At 44.2% G+C, this 15396-nt stretch overlaps 1 protein-coding gene across 3 annotated transcripts; it reads left to right on the top strand.

The window, feature by feature from the left end:
• Positions 1–5010: 5010 nt before the first annotated feature.
• Positions 5011–14914, top strand: pomgnt2 (protein O-linked mannose N-acetylglucosaminyltransferase 2 (beta 1,4-)). Of its 3 annotated transcripts, none has more exons than XM_086113566.1 (2): positions 5011–5096; positions 12983–14914. In XM_086113566.1, exon 2 carries the CDS (start codon positions 13031–13033, stop codon positions 14828–14830), a length of 1800 nt encoding a protein of 599 aa, XP_085969692.1. In that variant the 5' UTR covers positions 5011–5096; positions 12983–13030; the 3' UTR covers positions 14831–14914. The 3 variants fall into 3 exon arrangements, with proteins under 3 accessions (XP_085969692.1, XP_085969690.1, XP_085969691.1); XM_086113564.1 differs by having other exon boundaries at positions 5018–5132; XM_086113565.1 differs by having other exon boundaries at positions 5018–5132; positions 12961–14914.
• Positions 14915–15396: the final 482 nt, after the last annotated feature.

Below are 15396 nucleotides of genomic sequence, written 5' to 3'. Positions count from 1 at the left end.
TAGAGTTTGAACTGTGAGCTAATATAGTGCAGTCATCAGCATACTGAAGCTCACAGATCTGACAGATTTTTGTCTTTGTGTGAGCCTGGAGCCGTCTGATGTTGAAGAGGCTTCCGTCTAGGCGGTATTCCATATGGACACCGTCTTCATGTCCCATGCCACGGTGGAAGAGGCACGTGGTGGCAGAGAGGAGGATGTTAAAAAGCACTGGAGCCAAGACACAGCCCTGCTTCACCCCGACTTTCACCTTGAAGAGCTCTGACTGGAGTCCTCCGATGAGCACTCTGGCTTGCATCCCATCATGCAGCTGCTGGAGGATGCTGAGAAACTTGGGTGGGACCCCAAGTTTGGAGAGATGTTTCCAGAGCAACTCACGGTTAATGGTGTCAAAGGCTTTGCTGAGATCGATGAAGGCTATGTACAGGTCCTTTTGATGTTCTCTGCTTTTCTCCATTAGCTGTCTTAAAACAAAGATCATGTCAGTGGTGGATCTAGTCTTCCGGTAGCCACACTGGGTTTCTGGAAGCACACCTTCTGAGATGTGCTCGACTAGCCTGCTGAGCATGATTTTGGCCAAGATCTTTCCTGCGGTGGAGAGGAGAGAGATTCCTCGGCTATTCCCACAGGCTGCTCTGTCCCCTTTCTGCTTATAGATAACAGTCATAACGCACGCGCACACACACACACACACACACACACACACACACAAACGTGTCTACAGTGTCCATAATTTTTTCAATATTTTTAAAATGTGCTAAAATTATGAGCCCAATCCACTGCAGTATTCACTGTTCGCTTGACTACGAAATCGTGACAAGGGCAAGTCCTCTCTCTTATCCACTATGCAGGAAATGGGATTGCAGCTCACAAGAGATTGTTGCTAACATGAGAACCACAGTTGTTACAATTCATACTTTTAAAAAAAGGTGGCTAGACTGGTCAGGGGGCGGCCCGGTAGTCCAGTGGTTAGCACGTCGACTTCACAGTGCAGAGGTACCGGGTTCAATTCCAGCTCCGGCCTCCCTGTGTGGAGTTTGCATGTTCTCCCCGGGCCTGCGTGGGTTTTCTCCGGGTACTCCGGTTTCCTCCCACATTCCAAAAACATGCGTGGCAGGCGGATTGAACTCTCTAAAATTGTCCCTAGGTGTGATTGTGAGCATGGATGGTTGTTTGTCTCTGTGTGCCCTGCGATTGGCTGGCAACCGATTCAGGGTGTCCCCCGCCTACTGCCCGAAGACAGCTGGGATAGGCTCCAGCACCCCCCGCGACCCTAGTGAGGATCAAGCGGTTCAGAAAATGGATGGATGGATGGATAGACTGGTCAGAAAAACCACTGATTACAGCGACAGTACATTTGAGATGGCAACACAGAAACCAAGTCAGTGCTCTTGTTTGCTTACACTGCTGACACATATGCATCAAAATAAAAGCAACGCTTCATACTTAACGTTTTAGTTTGACCACCTACCGATTGCCGAGACAGTGGACAGGCCGAATGTCTCCTGCCGCAGGCCCTATGTCTCCTGCCGCAGGCCCTAATTTGCCCAGATGTGCTATAGATCTTTACCTTCATCTATGTTCTATGAGGTTGTGGGTCAGGGGAAAAAAATTGCACCATCGGGAAAAAAGTGAGGACCAAACAACCTCTGGTGCTCATCTGAGAACCACACTAAAATTCTAATGGGCGCCCATGATTATGATACATTTGATAGTTTATAGGATATAGCTTTGTAATGCATGTTTACAGTATTGGGCTCTCTGTGTCATGATTCGGTTTGGGACCAACAGGTGGCACTGTAGGGCTCCCCCTGCAGCTGCACACCTGTTGGTCATTAAGTAATTAGTTGTATAAAAGGACTCCCGCCGGACCACTCATTGTCGGGTCATTGTTTGCTTGTTCCTGTCATATTTGTTCATGTTACTGTCAAGGTTTCTGTTGGTTTGTGTTTATCACTTTGTTTTTTCAAAAAAAAGCATGAGGCCTCATGAGGCGTGTCGACACAATGACACACTGTGTTGATACTGTGCTGATACTGTGTCGCTGACCACTGCCACCTGCTGGACCTTCAAAATCCCTGCAGCCAACCCACTTGACAGACTGAACAGACTGATTTGATGATGAAGTGTATACAATGCACTACCTCACTCTACCCACAAGCGCCATTGTTTATGTTGTTGTTTATGCTGTTTATATTGTTTATATTGTCTATACTGTTCAGATTACATGTCTTTTTTATACAGTGTAGCTGCTATCCTTTCTTAGCTGTGTGTGTTTAATGCACAGCATGTTTGCATGCATATATGCACTGAGGATTGAGAGGAAGAAATTTCATTTATGCTGCATGTCATACATAAAGCATATTTGACAATAAAGATGACATTGACCTTTGACAATATCATTCACATCCATGCATTCATATTGTATCAATCAATGTGTTTCAATAATGTGAAAATCATGTGAATGAGGATGCTTGTGGGCTTTGTCTTCACAAATTTTGATTTGGAAAAATAAGATGCTCCAGTGTTTTAAATTTCAGTCTGTTGCGTTTAATGCATGCTATTTCCCCTGTTGGGGAGAACACACACACAATGGAATAAGACATGTCAAAAATCCGAGAGGCACTTGGTGAGACAAGGAGATTTTAATAAATACCTTATTCTCCAAAAGGAGATCAAAATGGCTCTACACGGCGGACAATTTGTGTTTGTCCGGAAGCTGCTCCATAATATGCACGTACTGTAGCAACGTTACTCGAGTGAAGCTTGTCTCAGCAGTCGATAGTTGTAGTTTTGATATGAAGAGACCAGTCCGTTTATGAGCTTGAAAGTAGTTTTACTCCAGCAGCACCAAGAACGTGTTACAGGCTTGCTCGTGTTATAAATCAACCCTAGAGCTCCCGCGACACCTTGTGGACCGGTGGTATAACAGCGGGTTAGAGTGGCTATGTAATTGGGACATTACCAAAATTATAAACAGATCTACAATAGTCTGCTGCTCTCAGCTGTGCGCGCGTGAGCGCGAGCACGTACTCGCGGCGCCGACCCAACCCACGCCACATATTAAGCTTTGAACTACGACAACAGCTAAGCTAGCCTAGCCGATGTATTTTAATAACAACGTGGCAGAGTCATCAAACATGCAGTGTGCTCACTCGCAGTCACTTTCTGGAACTCCTCCTTATAGGCGGTACCTCTCAATCAACTGGAGTATGACGTACAGTACAAACGTTCATAAAGCACTTCTCATATAATAATAGCCTATTATATGACAGCCGACATGACGCTCGAAGTCAGACACATTTTTTCTGATGATCAGTGTGTTGTCCGTATTGCCCAAACATATATTTTTATTCGAGCGAGGGTGAGGTCTGGCTTGTTTCGGCAGTCGGCATTGTGTCGCCAGACGCACTTCCTTAGATACACTGTGCGGGCTTTTGCTGCGTCAACGCCCCCTGCACTGAGTCGACGCCCCCTGGACGAAGTGGCGCAGACTGGACTGTGCCAAGCAGCCTGGACTGTGTCGACGCAGCCGATGCAGTCTAAACTGCGCCGGTGCAGTTCACGTGTCAATTAGCAGCCTGGACTGTGTTGACGCAGCCGATGCAGTCTAAACTGCGCCGGTGCAGTTCACGTGTCAATCACGTGATGTAATGAAGCAGCACATGCACCGACACGTGGTTTGCTCTGTGAGCCCAGCGCATGCGTCAACGCATCGGTGTTGCTGGACCCATCACTAGTTTTTTGCTTATGCCATAGTTTTGTTTGCTACTTTGGATTTGTTTTGTTTTCCAGACTTTGTGTGTTCTGGATTTCGTTTCCTTACTATTTTAATACAATTTGTCAAGTTCACCCTGCTCCTCCCTCTTGCCTGCTTTTTGGGGTGCACCACCATCACGCAACGTGACACTCTGACTTTCTTCCATCCATCCATCCAATTTCCGATCCGCTTATCCTCACATGGGTCGCAGGGTGTGCTGGAGCCTATACCAGCTGTCTTCAGGCAGTAGGCGGGGGACACCTTGAAGCCGGTTGCCACACATACACGAACAACCATTCACACTCACACTCACACCGAGGGACAATTTAGGGTGTTCCATTAACCTGCCACGCATAATTTTGGAATAGGGAGGAAATCGGAGTACCCAGAGAAATACTGTCAGGTCCATCAATTTGACATCTAGACATAAAACACAAGGAGACAGGAGACTCAATTCTGGTGCCAGGAGGGAACGAGGAGAAGCGTTAGGTTTCAGTTCTCTGCACGTAACCCTAACGATCTCCCCCTTCACTCCCTCATTTATTGGGAAAGCTACTACATAGGTGTGTCCAACCTAAAGGGTGGGGGCTGTTGAACACACACTGAATTTGTTTGACTGTCTGTGTGTATGTGAGTGTAAATTATGTATGTGTGCAATTGTTACAAAAACATCACGTTGCAGTTGGTGTTGATGGCTCCATCCACTGTTCAACCTTGCTCCTGTTTAGTCTTAATACTTATCTCTTCCCAACCACATCCTCGAAGAGGTGGTTGCGTCCCTAAACTGCCACACAGTGCACGAAGCATTCTTGATTATAAATGTGAGTATATAATAATTAAAAGCATTATATCTTTATTAAAAGCATAAGTGTTCTTCATTGCAGGCATAATCAATTATTGATTGCAGGCATAAGCGTTCTTTATTGCAAGCATAATCAATTTATCATTAATAATATGCAAATGTATGATAACCAAAAACAATCAACCTAACAAAAACCCAAGCAGGCACAGGGAGAACACGAAAACTCCACACAGGAAGGCTGTAGCCGGAATCAAAACCTGCACCTCTGCACTGTGAGGCCGACGCGGTCACTTGTCGACCACCGGGCCGCCCTGACTTTCTTCCGTCCATTCCATTTAACTAAGCCTGCCAAGTCCCTGTGCAGATCCTATATAGTAGGTGGCGGTATGCACTAAAGCATTGCAATCCGCCAGTAAATTAAAAAGCGGAAGAAGAAGCACACGACGAAGAAGAAGCAGCAGACGAAGGAAGAGAAGAAGAAAAAGACGAAGCAGCAGTTGCAAATTATCATGACGAGGATAATAACAATTGACAAAGGTGAAGTGTTCTCTGCTCGGTCACATCTGCTTTAAGGTAACGATGTTTTAGTGTGATAGTTTGCAAGTCTTGCCAAAATGTCTTGACAACCAATGGTGCTGGTATTTCAGAAACATGTGGGTTTTTTGGGGGTTTTTTGCTCATGCGTAAACGTTCACTGTTATGCCCAACAACAACAACGAGAATGTCCAAGCCTATCCTTGCAAATTAATTTGCTGCATGCATCGGGTTCTATGTTTGCTGATGATAATGTAAACCGGCAAACGATATGGCAACACTGATCGTGTATTTTCAGTGCTCTCCGATGTTCGGCTCTTGTAATGTCAAGTAGTCGCCCCTATTACTAAATGAGTTTATGCGAGTGGAGGTTTTGAATGTAGTTGTGATTTAAAACGCACCACCCGGCGGGGAGCGTGAACACGTCATTCGCTTCGCAAAGTACAGTTTTAATAAATATCAACGCAGAATCAAGACAAAAAGGATTTCCTATTTAACGTTTGTGAGAATTAAAGCATGTCTAATGAGTACGCATTTAAGAAGTCATGAAAACGTGACAGAGGTTGTAACGGAATACTTCAGGTTTCTCCTATGTTAATTGGAATGAAAGTGTGTTATCGATGGCATGAACATGTAGGTAGGCTATTAAATAAAGTACGTCGAAAACAAGAGCGTTCTGACTGGGAATATTAAATGTACAGTAAATATTCCCATCCCCGGAATTCTATGGAAAGGAATATCCTTCAACCGGAATAAAAACCTATGCATTAACATTTTGACTACGATATTACATGTTACCGGAACTTGCGTAAGCGGAAATTCCACTACCCGTAACCCGGATGGAGGTGTAATGCCGCGGGAGCTTAAATACACGTAACACCCACCCGATGCGACGGAAAATACACAACGCCGAAACTAGTTTTCACTTCGCGTTTTTCGATCATCAGATTCTAAACGACGACGTGTAAGTAAATTTTTATTGCTGTGCGTTTTACTGTAATTGTGAATGATTTTAACTTTATTCACTTACCTCCTGGAGAACGCGGCACTAGCTTAAAAGCAGCACCCACTCGACATGACCGAAGAAACCAGAATCAGAATCGGAATCATCTTTATTTGCCAAGTATGTAGAACACACAAGGAATTTGTCTCCGGTATAACACGCTGCATTAGTATCATCGTAAACAACAAATCATTGAACCATTTTGGAGTAACCAGTAGCAGTATTTGTAGTACAAGAAGAGTGACTACGTCAGTGACTGTTTAAGGAGTTAATGGCTAGAGGTGAAGAAGCTGTTTAAGTGTCTACTAGATTTGGTGCGCATGGATTTGTAGCGTCTGCCTGAGGGGAGTAGCTGGAAGAGGTGGAGGGCAGGGTGCGGGGGATCCAGGAGGATTTTCCGTGCCCTTGTCTTGATTCTTGCAGTGTGCAAGTCCTCAAGAGTGGGTAGGGCGGTGCCAACGATTTTTTCCGCTGTCCTAACTGTCCGTTGAAGTCGGATTTTGTCCTTTTTTGTGGCGGCCCCAAACCAAACCGTGATGGAAGAACACAGGATTGATTCGATGACTGCCGTGTAGAACTGTCGTAGCACCTCCTGTGGCAGGCCATGCTTCCTCAGCAGCCTCAGGAAGTACATCCTCTGCCGGGCCCTTTTCAGGATGGAGATGGTGTTGACTTCCCACTTCATGTCCTGGGAGACTGTGATTCCCAGGAACTTGAAGGTCTCGACGGTTGACACAGGGCGGTTGGATAGTGTGAGGGGCAACTGTGGAGAAGAATGTTTCCTGAAGTCCACGATCATCTCTACAGTCTTGAGCGTGTTCAGCCCGAGGTTGTGTCGGCTGCACCAGAGCTCCAGCTGCTCCACTTGTTGGCGGTACGCGGACTCATCGCCATCTTTGATGAGACCGATGACCGTGGTGTCGTCTGCGAACTTTATGAGTTTGACAGCTGGATCTGTTGAGGTGCAATCGTTTGTGTAGAGGGAGAAGAGCAGTGGAGAGAGGACACATCCCTGTGGGGCTCCAGTGCTGGTGGTGCGTATTGATGATGTTGTTGCTCCCAGTCTCACCTGTTGTGTCCGTCCCGTCAGGAAGCTGAGGATCCACTGGCAGATCGTAGGGGACACACCGAGGTGGAGAAGTTTGGGGGTGAGGAGTTCCGGGATGATGGTGTTGAACGCAGAGCTGAAATCCACAAACAGAATCCTTGCGTAGGTCCCTGTGCTGTCGAGGTGCTCGAGGATGTAGTGCAGACCTATGTTGACTGCGTCTTCCACAGACCTGTTTGACCGGTAGTCAAACTGGAGAGGGTCCAGCAGGGGTCCGGTGACGTTCTTTAGGTGGTTCAGCACAAGGCGTTCAAAGGACTTCATGACCACAGACCTCAGGGCGACAGGCCTATAGTCATTCAGTTCCGATGTTGCCGATTTCTTGGGAACTGGGATGATGGTCGACTGTTTGAAGCAGGATGGGCCCTCACACAGCTCCAGGGATCTGTTGAAGATTTGTGTGAAGACCGGAGCCAGCTGGTCAGCACAGACTTTCAGGCAGGAGGGGGACACTTTGTCGGGCCCCGCAGCTTTCTTGATCTTCTGCTGCTTGAAGAGCCGTCTCACATCCTGTTCGTGGATCTGTAGTGGAGAAAAAGAGGGTGGGGGGGTAGGTAGAGTGGTTTCTGGTAGAGGTGGGTGCGTGTGGGAAATGGGGGTGACCTTTTCAAATCGGCAGAAAAACATGTTTAGTTCATTAGCAAGACCCTTATTGTTCACTGTTTGGGGGGGTGGCATTCTATAGTTAGTGATTGCTTTCAGGCCATTCCATACAGATGCAGAGTCGTTAGCAGAGAACTGGTTTTTCAGCCTCTCTGCATAGCTTCTCTTAGCAATGTTAATTTCCTTTGTCAATTGGTTTCGGGCGTGTTTGTACAGTGCCCGATCTCCACTTCTAAATGCGGCCTCTTTCTCTTTCCTGAGTTGCCTGAGTTTGGGAGTAAACCATGGCTTGTTATTGTTGAAGGAGCGGAAGGACTTCGTTGGTACACACATGTCCTCACAGAAACTGATGTATGATGTTACAGTGTCTGTGTATTCATCCAGTGTGCCCGTTGAAGTTTCAAAGACGCCCCAATCAGTGCAGTCTAAGCATTCTTGTAGAGCTAGCTTTGCTTCATCTGTCCATTTTTTCACAGTCTTAACAACCGGTTTAACACATTTGAGTTTCTGTCTGTATGTAGGTATTAAGTGGATTAAATTGTGGTCAGAAAGACCCAATGCTGCACGGGCGACCGATCGGTATGAATTTTTGATTGTTGTATAGCAGTGGTCTAGAATGTTGCCTTCTCTGGTGAAACAGTCGATGTGCTGCTTATATCTGGGAAGTTCACGGTTAAGATGTGCTCTATTAAAATCGCCCAAAATTATCAGGGGTGACTCTGGGTATTTTAGTTCGAGTTTGTTTACTTGTTCGGCTAGCGTTTGTATCGCCGTGTTAGCGTTAGCTTGTGGCGCAATGTAAACACCGACTAGTAAAAAGGAGGTGAACTCACGTGGCGAGTAGAATGGCTTGCAGTTTAAAGACAGCGACTCCAGGTCCGGGCTGCAGTGTGCGTCGAGCTTCGTGACATCAGTGCACCATTCTTTGTTGATATAACGTGTTCGCTTCGCCGTTTTCATTCATCAGATTCGAAACGAAGACGTGTAAGCGACTTTTTATTGGCGTGCGTTTTACTGTAATTGCGATAGATTTTAACTTTATTCACTTACGTTGTGTAGATCATCACATTGAAACGTAGAAGAACTGTAACGACTGGAGCGGAGCGAGTGAAATGCATCCGTTTGAGCGAGGCTGGACACAAAGTTAAAAAGATCCAGCAGACACTTGGAGTCGGAAAGACGCAAATCTACGAAACTTTAAAAAACAAGGCATCGATTCAACTCCTGATGACAAGCCACCATCCAGCAAGGAAGCAATGCAAATGGCAACAAAAATCCTTCAGTATGCACAAAAATTACCAGACATCGGTGATCAACGGGACAGTTACTTGCAACTAGCAAGAAAACTGTATGACACGCAGGCAAACATTGTCATAAACCAAAGAATGCATCCAACAAAACAATCCAAAATACACATTTTTTACCCCAAGACAGAAAAAAATAAACATTAAAATACTGTACGTATTTTACTGTTGTGATTTTTTTTGGGATACACCTGTATTGCAGTTTTTTGTTATATAAACAGTTTTTGGACAGTATATTTTTGTATTTTATTGATTGTGTTGTTACACGTGCATTTTGTCAACATACTTGCAGGTTCATAAAGGACATGTACCATGCTCATTTCCCAAATGAGGAATTTCTGTTATCAGGACAAATTGGACAGCGCAAACACGAGTCCGTACTAGAGAATATTTACTGTACTGCATTGAAATGTAACGTACGATACCAGCTGTTCTACCAGCACTGTGTCTCGCTAACTCTGGCGAGGAAAGCCTAAGTACATGGAATTAGCCTTGCATACTCATACTAGTATTACCTACTGAAAAGCTGAGTGAGGGTTCGATTCCAAACTCCAGGCAGTGGGTTGCCTGAAACAGCACCACCTGGCTAAGAATGCCATATGTACCGGTACATGAAACTCACTCTGCTTCTCTAGAGTACTCGCACATGGACTTTGTTCATGAAGTTCACACCACTAAAAACTGAAATCTTTGTCAGAGAAAACCTCACAAATGAAGCCACATCCGGCAATTACATTTCAATTAAGTTGTAGAATTAAATAAAACTTGAAAGTCAGATATACCGCTTTGGATATTTAAGTCGGCTAAATATCTGAACACACACAGTAATTAAAGTCATGATCAGACTTTTCCAGAGCGTGCTGATGAGCTATTTATTTGAATCAGGTGTGTTGGAAGAGGGAAATGTCTAAATCAAGTCGGACCGCAGCTCTCTCAGAGCGGAGTTTCCTCCCCCGGTCTAGAAGAAAACAATATTTTAAATATTGCATTTCAAATACCGTATGTGAAATCCACAAAGCAAGTTTAACACTCCAAATCTATTTGTCTAATAGGAACATTCCTATACTAATAAAATCCTAAATGTAACACAAATATCGATAAAACCCTGTTCAGAATTTGAAAAGGAGAACAATTACAAGATTAAAATGCCCTGTGTCAGTGGTTCTCTCAAGAATGACGGTTACCATGGAGAGACAGACCGTGAATGGCAAAACGCAATTGACAATAGGGCTGCACAATTCATTGAACAATTATCAATTCCGGTAATGGCCCATGCAATCTGCTTAATTGCAAACATCTGCAATAAATTTCATGTGGCCACTCAGATTCTTTCTTGACTGTGCATCACCTTCCAGTTAAGTGCTAAAAATAGTCATATATTCCACAATTCCATGCGGCGAACCATACAAGCGGTCGGCTTCGCCTTTAATATTCTGATTACCGGTAGTTCACGCGACGAGTTGTTTTGAGTGGATTTCGACAATTCTAGAAAACTTTAGGCAGGCAGGTGAGTGCCAATTTGGGGTCTGCCTGTCAAATTGAATTCAGCTTTCCCAAAACTGTCGTGAGTCACAGTTAGTTTGTGATATAATAAGGGGGCAATTACTTTTTCACAGAGGTTCAGAAAGTTTTTTTGTTTTTTTTTGTGCCTTAATAATTTGAATTGCCATTTGAAAAGTACATTTTGTATTTCCTTGGCGGGCCTTGAGTTTGACACATGATCTAAATATTCGCACAAACATGAAACTTTTAGGCACACATCACACTTTTTAAAAATATATATATTTTTTTGCCTTTTATAGAGGTCATGCTTTCAGAACCCAGGGTGCTCACCGGTCAGGCACTGTGCCACCCATAGTGATATTTAATTTGCACTTTCACTGCTTTGCGGATGACACCCAGCTCTACCTCTCCAGCAAACCCGACGCTTCTCTCCCACCCTCATCCCTCTCTCACTGTCTCTCAGAAATCAAATCTTGGTTCACCCATAATTTCATCAAGCTAAACAGCAATAAAACAGAACTCCTACTCGTCGGTACCAAATCCACTCTAAACAAAGCCGACAGTTTCTCCCTCATAATTGATAATGCCACTATATCTCCTTCCCCCCAGGTGAAGAGTCTGGGTGTCATCCTTGACAGTTCACTATCCTTTAACTCCCACATCAATAACATTACCCGGTCCGCTCATTTCCACCTCCGTAATATCAACCGTCCCCATCCCTTTCTCACTCCTCACACCACTGCTATCCTTGTTCACAGTCTCGTCACTTCCCGTATTGACTACTGTAACTCACTCCTCTTCGGTGTCCATCAAAAATTCCTCCATAAACTTCAACTTGTTCAGAATTCAGCAGCCCGGATCATCACGAGAACCCCCTCCTTCCGTCATATCACCCCCATCCTCCGACAGCTCCACTGGCTTCCTGTCAAACTTAGAATCAACTTCAAATTACTTCTCTATACATTCAAAGCCATCCATAACCTTGCGCCCCCCGCCCCCCTATCTGTCAGATCTTCTTCAAATCTCCATTCCCTCTCGCTCACTCAGGTCCTCATCCTCCCTCCACCTTTTTCTACCCTCTGCCCGTCTCAGCACAATGGGGTGCAGAGCCTTCAGTCGCTCTGCCCCCAAACTCTGGAACTCACTTCCTCCCAACATTCGTAATATTGACTCTCTTTCCATATTCAAAACCCACCTATTCAGACTTGCCTACCCGCCTTAAATCTTTCTTTCTTTGTTTATTATTTTATCTGTGTTTTACTATTGCTCTTGGTTGTACAGTGTCCTTGAGTGTTATGAAAGGCGCTTGCAAATGTGATGTATTATTATTATTATTTAAGCTATAAATATCACTAAAATAAACTCAGACCAGGTGAATTTCTGAGGCGTACTCCCTAAAATTATGGTGATGTTTCAAAATGTGTCTCTTGACCTAAAAAAACTCAAACAGCGTAAATTGAGCACTATGAATGAAAAGAGCAGAGTAGGGACTAGAGTAGGTCATGAACTTTAGTAATCGTTGGATTATTCATGATTTTATTGGTTATGAAGGATATTAGAGTCCTTTGAATTGCTCATTCCATCATCTTTAGAACGCCGCACCAAGGTGGCGGTGACTTGTGCAAAGGGATTTCTGTTTGTCGATCCTTTGTACACAGATACTTTTATTTCACTAAACATGGAATCAAGACCCAACACTTGGTCTTCTCAGTATTCCATCACCTGTTTTCTTTATTCCAAAATCACAACTTGTCCATATCAATTCGGGTCTCTGTACTTTTTAGATCTCGACGCAGAGCGCTCTTAAAACGTTCGAGACATGAGAATATAAGGAGGCGATATGTAAGTGAGAGGCAGACTGTCACAACCCATGTTAAACAGTTACAAAAAAAAAAGACAAAATTCAGTGTGATCCAGCGTGGTCATAAAAGTTGGTATGTGTAAGGAGGCAGAGAACTAGTAGCCCGTCCTCTCAGCCTGTCTTTTCTGCTGGCGCCAGCAATGTAAACCTTTGAGATAACAGTCCCTAATATGATGTAAAACACATTGGCTGAAAAATCCCTCACAGGTGGGTGGAATGAGAACGCAATATAGGAAGTAAGAAATCACAGTACGCAGCGAATTCTTCTTCACTTGTCACATCGCTAGTTGGATAAATACGTGAGGAATAGTGTTATCCTTTGAGAAATCACATTGCATTTTTATAAACAACCCGAATTATGTGAAGTCCTATAACACTTTCCTATGCACGTTTGGATTTTATTCCTACATGCTTAAACACTTTCCCTCTCTCATCTCATACCCTGCCCCCATCTCTACCCCCCCATCTTCCCCATCCTTTGCAAGTCTTGTCTTTTTCTGTCGGCAGGTGTTTGTGTGTCGTGGTGCGACTGAAGATCTTCAACAACAGCCAACGATGCACACTTCACTGGTCGGCAGCAGAATGAGTTGGGGTTTACTTTTTAATGGACTGCTTGTCTCTGTGGTCGCCGCCTTACTTTGGGAGTACTCCAAGTTAAGAGAACACGCTACCGTGCTAGAGGAAGAGTTGCACATGACACAGAGGTCCCAAGAATTTACACAGACCCAAATAGACTATCATCGAGCCGTACAGGCACTTCATGAGGATGGCACCCGCATGGTGTGCAGCAGCAAAATGCACACTGATCGCATCTGCCGCTTTGACTACCTATGCTACTGTACGGAGGGAGATGAGTTTGTATTCTTTCATTCAAATGCCTCCATTATGTTGCCAAATTTGGGTTCCAGACGATTTCAACCTGCTTTGCTTGACATGTCCTCAGTAGAAGATCACAATACCCAGTATTTCAACTTTTTAGAACTTCCAACTGCTGCTTTGAAGTTCTTGTCCAAGCCGGTGTTCGTACCCGATGTAACGTTCATTTTTAACAGGTTTAATCCTGACAACATAATGCATGTATTCCATGATGATCTGCTGCCAGCCTTCTACACGATGAAACTTTATTCAGACCTGGAAGAGAGCGCACGTTTGCTGTTCATGGAGGGTTGGGGTGAAGGGCCACACTTTGATCTTTATCGACTTTTAAGCAGCAAGCAGCCACTTCTCAAGGAGCAGCTCAAAGACTTTGGAAAGCTAATTTGTTTTACTAAATCTTATGTTGGTGTGTCTAAGATGACAACCTGGTACCAATATGGGTTTGTTCAGCCACAAGGGCCAAAGGCTAACATTTTGGTCTCAGGAAATGAGATTCGACAGTTTTCGAAAGCTTTTATGGCGAAAATGAACGTCACAAGAATCGCAGAGGTGGAGAAGAAGTCTCGTAATGCTGGAGATGAGAGCGAGAAGGACGAATACATAGTTGTGTTCAGTCGCTCAACAACAAGGCTAATGTTGAATGAAGCAGAGTTAATCATCGCACTCGCTCAGGAGTTCAAGATGAAAGTCTTGAAAGTTTCTTTGGAGGAACAATCTTTTCCCAGCATTGTACAGGTTATCAGTGGTGCTTCAATACTAGTGAGCATGCATGGAGCCCAGCTTATCACCTCACTTTTTCTCCCCAGAGGAGCTATTGTGGTCGAACTATTCCCCTTTGCTATAAACCCAGAGCAGTATGCTCCATACAAAACACTTGCTACTCTTCCAGGCATGGATCTACATTATTTTTCATGGAGGAACACTAAAGAGGAAAACACTGTTACCCATCCAGACAGACCTTGGGAGCAAGGCGGTATAACTCATTTAGAGAAGGAAGAGCAGGAGCGGATATTGTCAAGCCAAGAAGTCTCAAAGCACTTGTGTTGTCGCAACCCAGAGTGGCTTTTCCGAATCTACCAAGATACTCTGATCGATATCCCTTCCCTTCTTGATGTTGTCAGGGAGGGCATGAAGACTAGGCTCAGCTTTAACAAGTCCAAACCCGCCAGTAAGGTTCATCCAGGCAAGGTCAGGGAACCCCAGTGTCAAACCTCGGTACAGGCTACTGACAAAGCACAACTTATAATCTCGTGGAAGATCCCGTGGAATTTGAAATACCTTAAAGTGAAAGAGGTGAATTATGAGGTTTGGATTCAAGAACAAGGAGAAAACACGTACATGCCTTATATCATTCAACAGCAAAACTTCACGTTTTCAGAAAACATTAAGCCTTTTATTACCTACCTGGTATGGGTCAGGTGTATATTCAACAATAACCTTCTGGGTCCGTTTGCAGATGTTCTTGTGTGTAAAACTTAAGACAATATTCTGCCCTACCATTTGTAATATTTCGTGTATGTATCGTATTTTTTTTTTTGTCTGACATTAAAAAATGTAACAAAGTTCATGTTTTATTTACTGACTGCAATCTTTTTGATGTAATTTTAAAATGCAAAGTATGCTTGTCCCTCATCACTTGCTGTAGCCCAATTGGGTAAACTAGGAATATGGGCATTGGTTGAGAGAACAGGTGGTAATGGCAGCCAAATCTGATTGAGAAAAAAAAAGCCACCCTGCAAAACAATGTTGGTTGAAATAGCCTAATGAAGGCCAGTTTTTCTTGAAAAGTATGCTTTTAATGTGAATTTTCAATCACGGTCCGATATCGTCTTGCATCCTAAATCAAGCTTCAAGGCTGCCCAACGAGCTGAACCAATCAGAAATGTTGGTCGTGAAACCAATCAGAAGCCGGAACGCCACTTCTATGATCACATGGAAGGCTTTCATAATTCTTTGAAGTTACAGACAGATGATGACAGAAAAAGGAAGACTGCCTGCCAGGTCTGTTTGTGTACAATATTAGCTTTTCTACATTCTGCCATTCT

Source organism: Hippocampus guttulatus, chromosome 6, assembly GCF_054856545.1.
Source record: "Hippocampus guttulatus isolate MCC_2025c chromosome 6, RoL_Hgut_1.0, whole genome shotgun sequence".
Taxonomy (NCBI): domain Eukaryota; kingdom Metazoa; phylum Chordata; class Actinopteri; order Syngnathiformes; family Syngnathidae; genus Hippocampus; species Hippocampus guttulatus.
Note: the sequence above shows the minus strand (reverse complement) of the source record. Positions and strands in the feature narration are given on the sequence as shown.

Excerpts from the sequence above, each read along its gene's own strand:
- pomgnt2 (XM_086113566.1), top strand. The coding sequence starts at position 13,031 with ATGCACACTTCACTGGTCGGCAGCAGAATGAGTTGGGGTTTACTTTTT.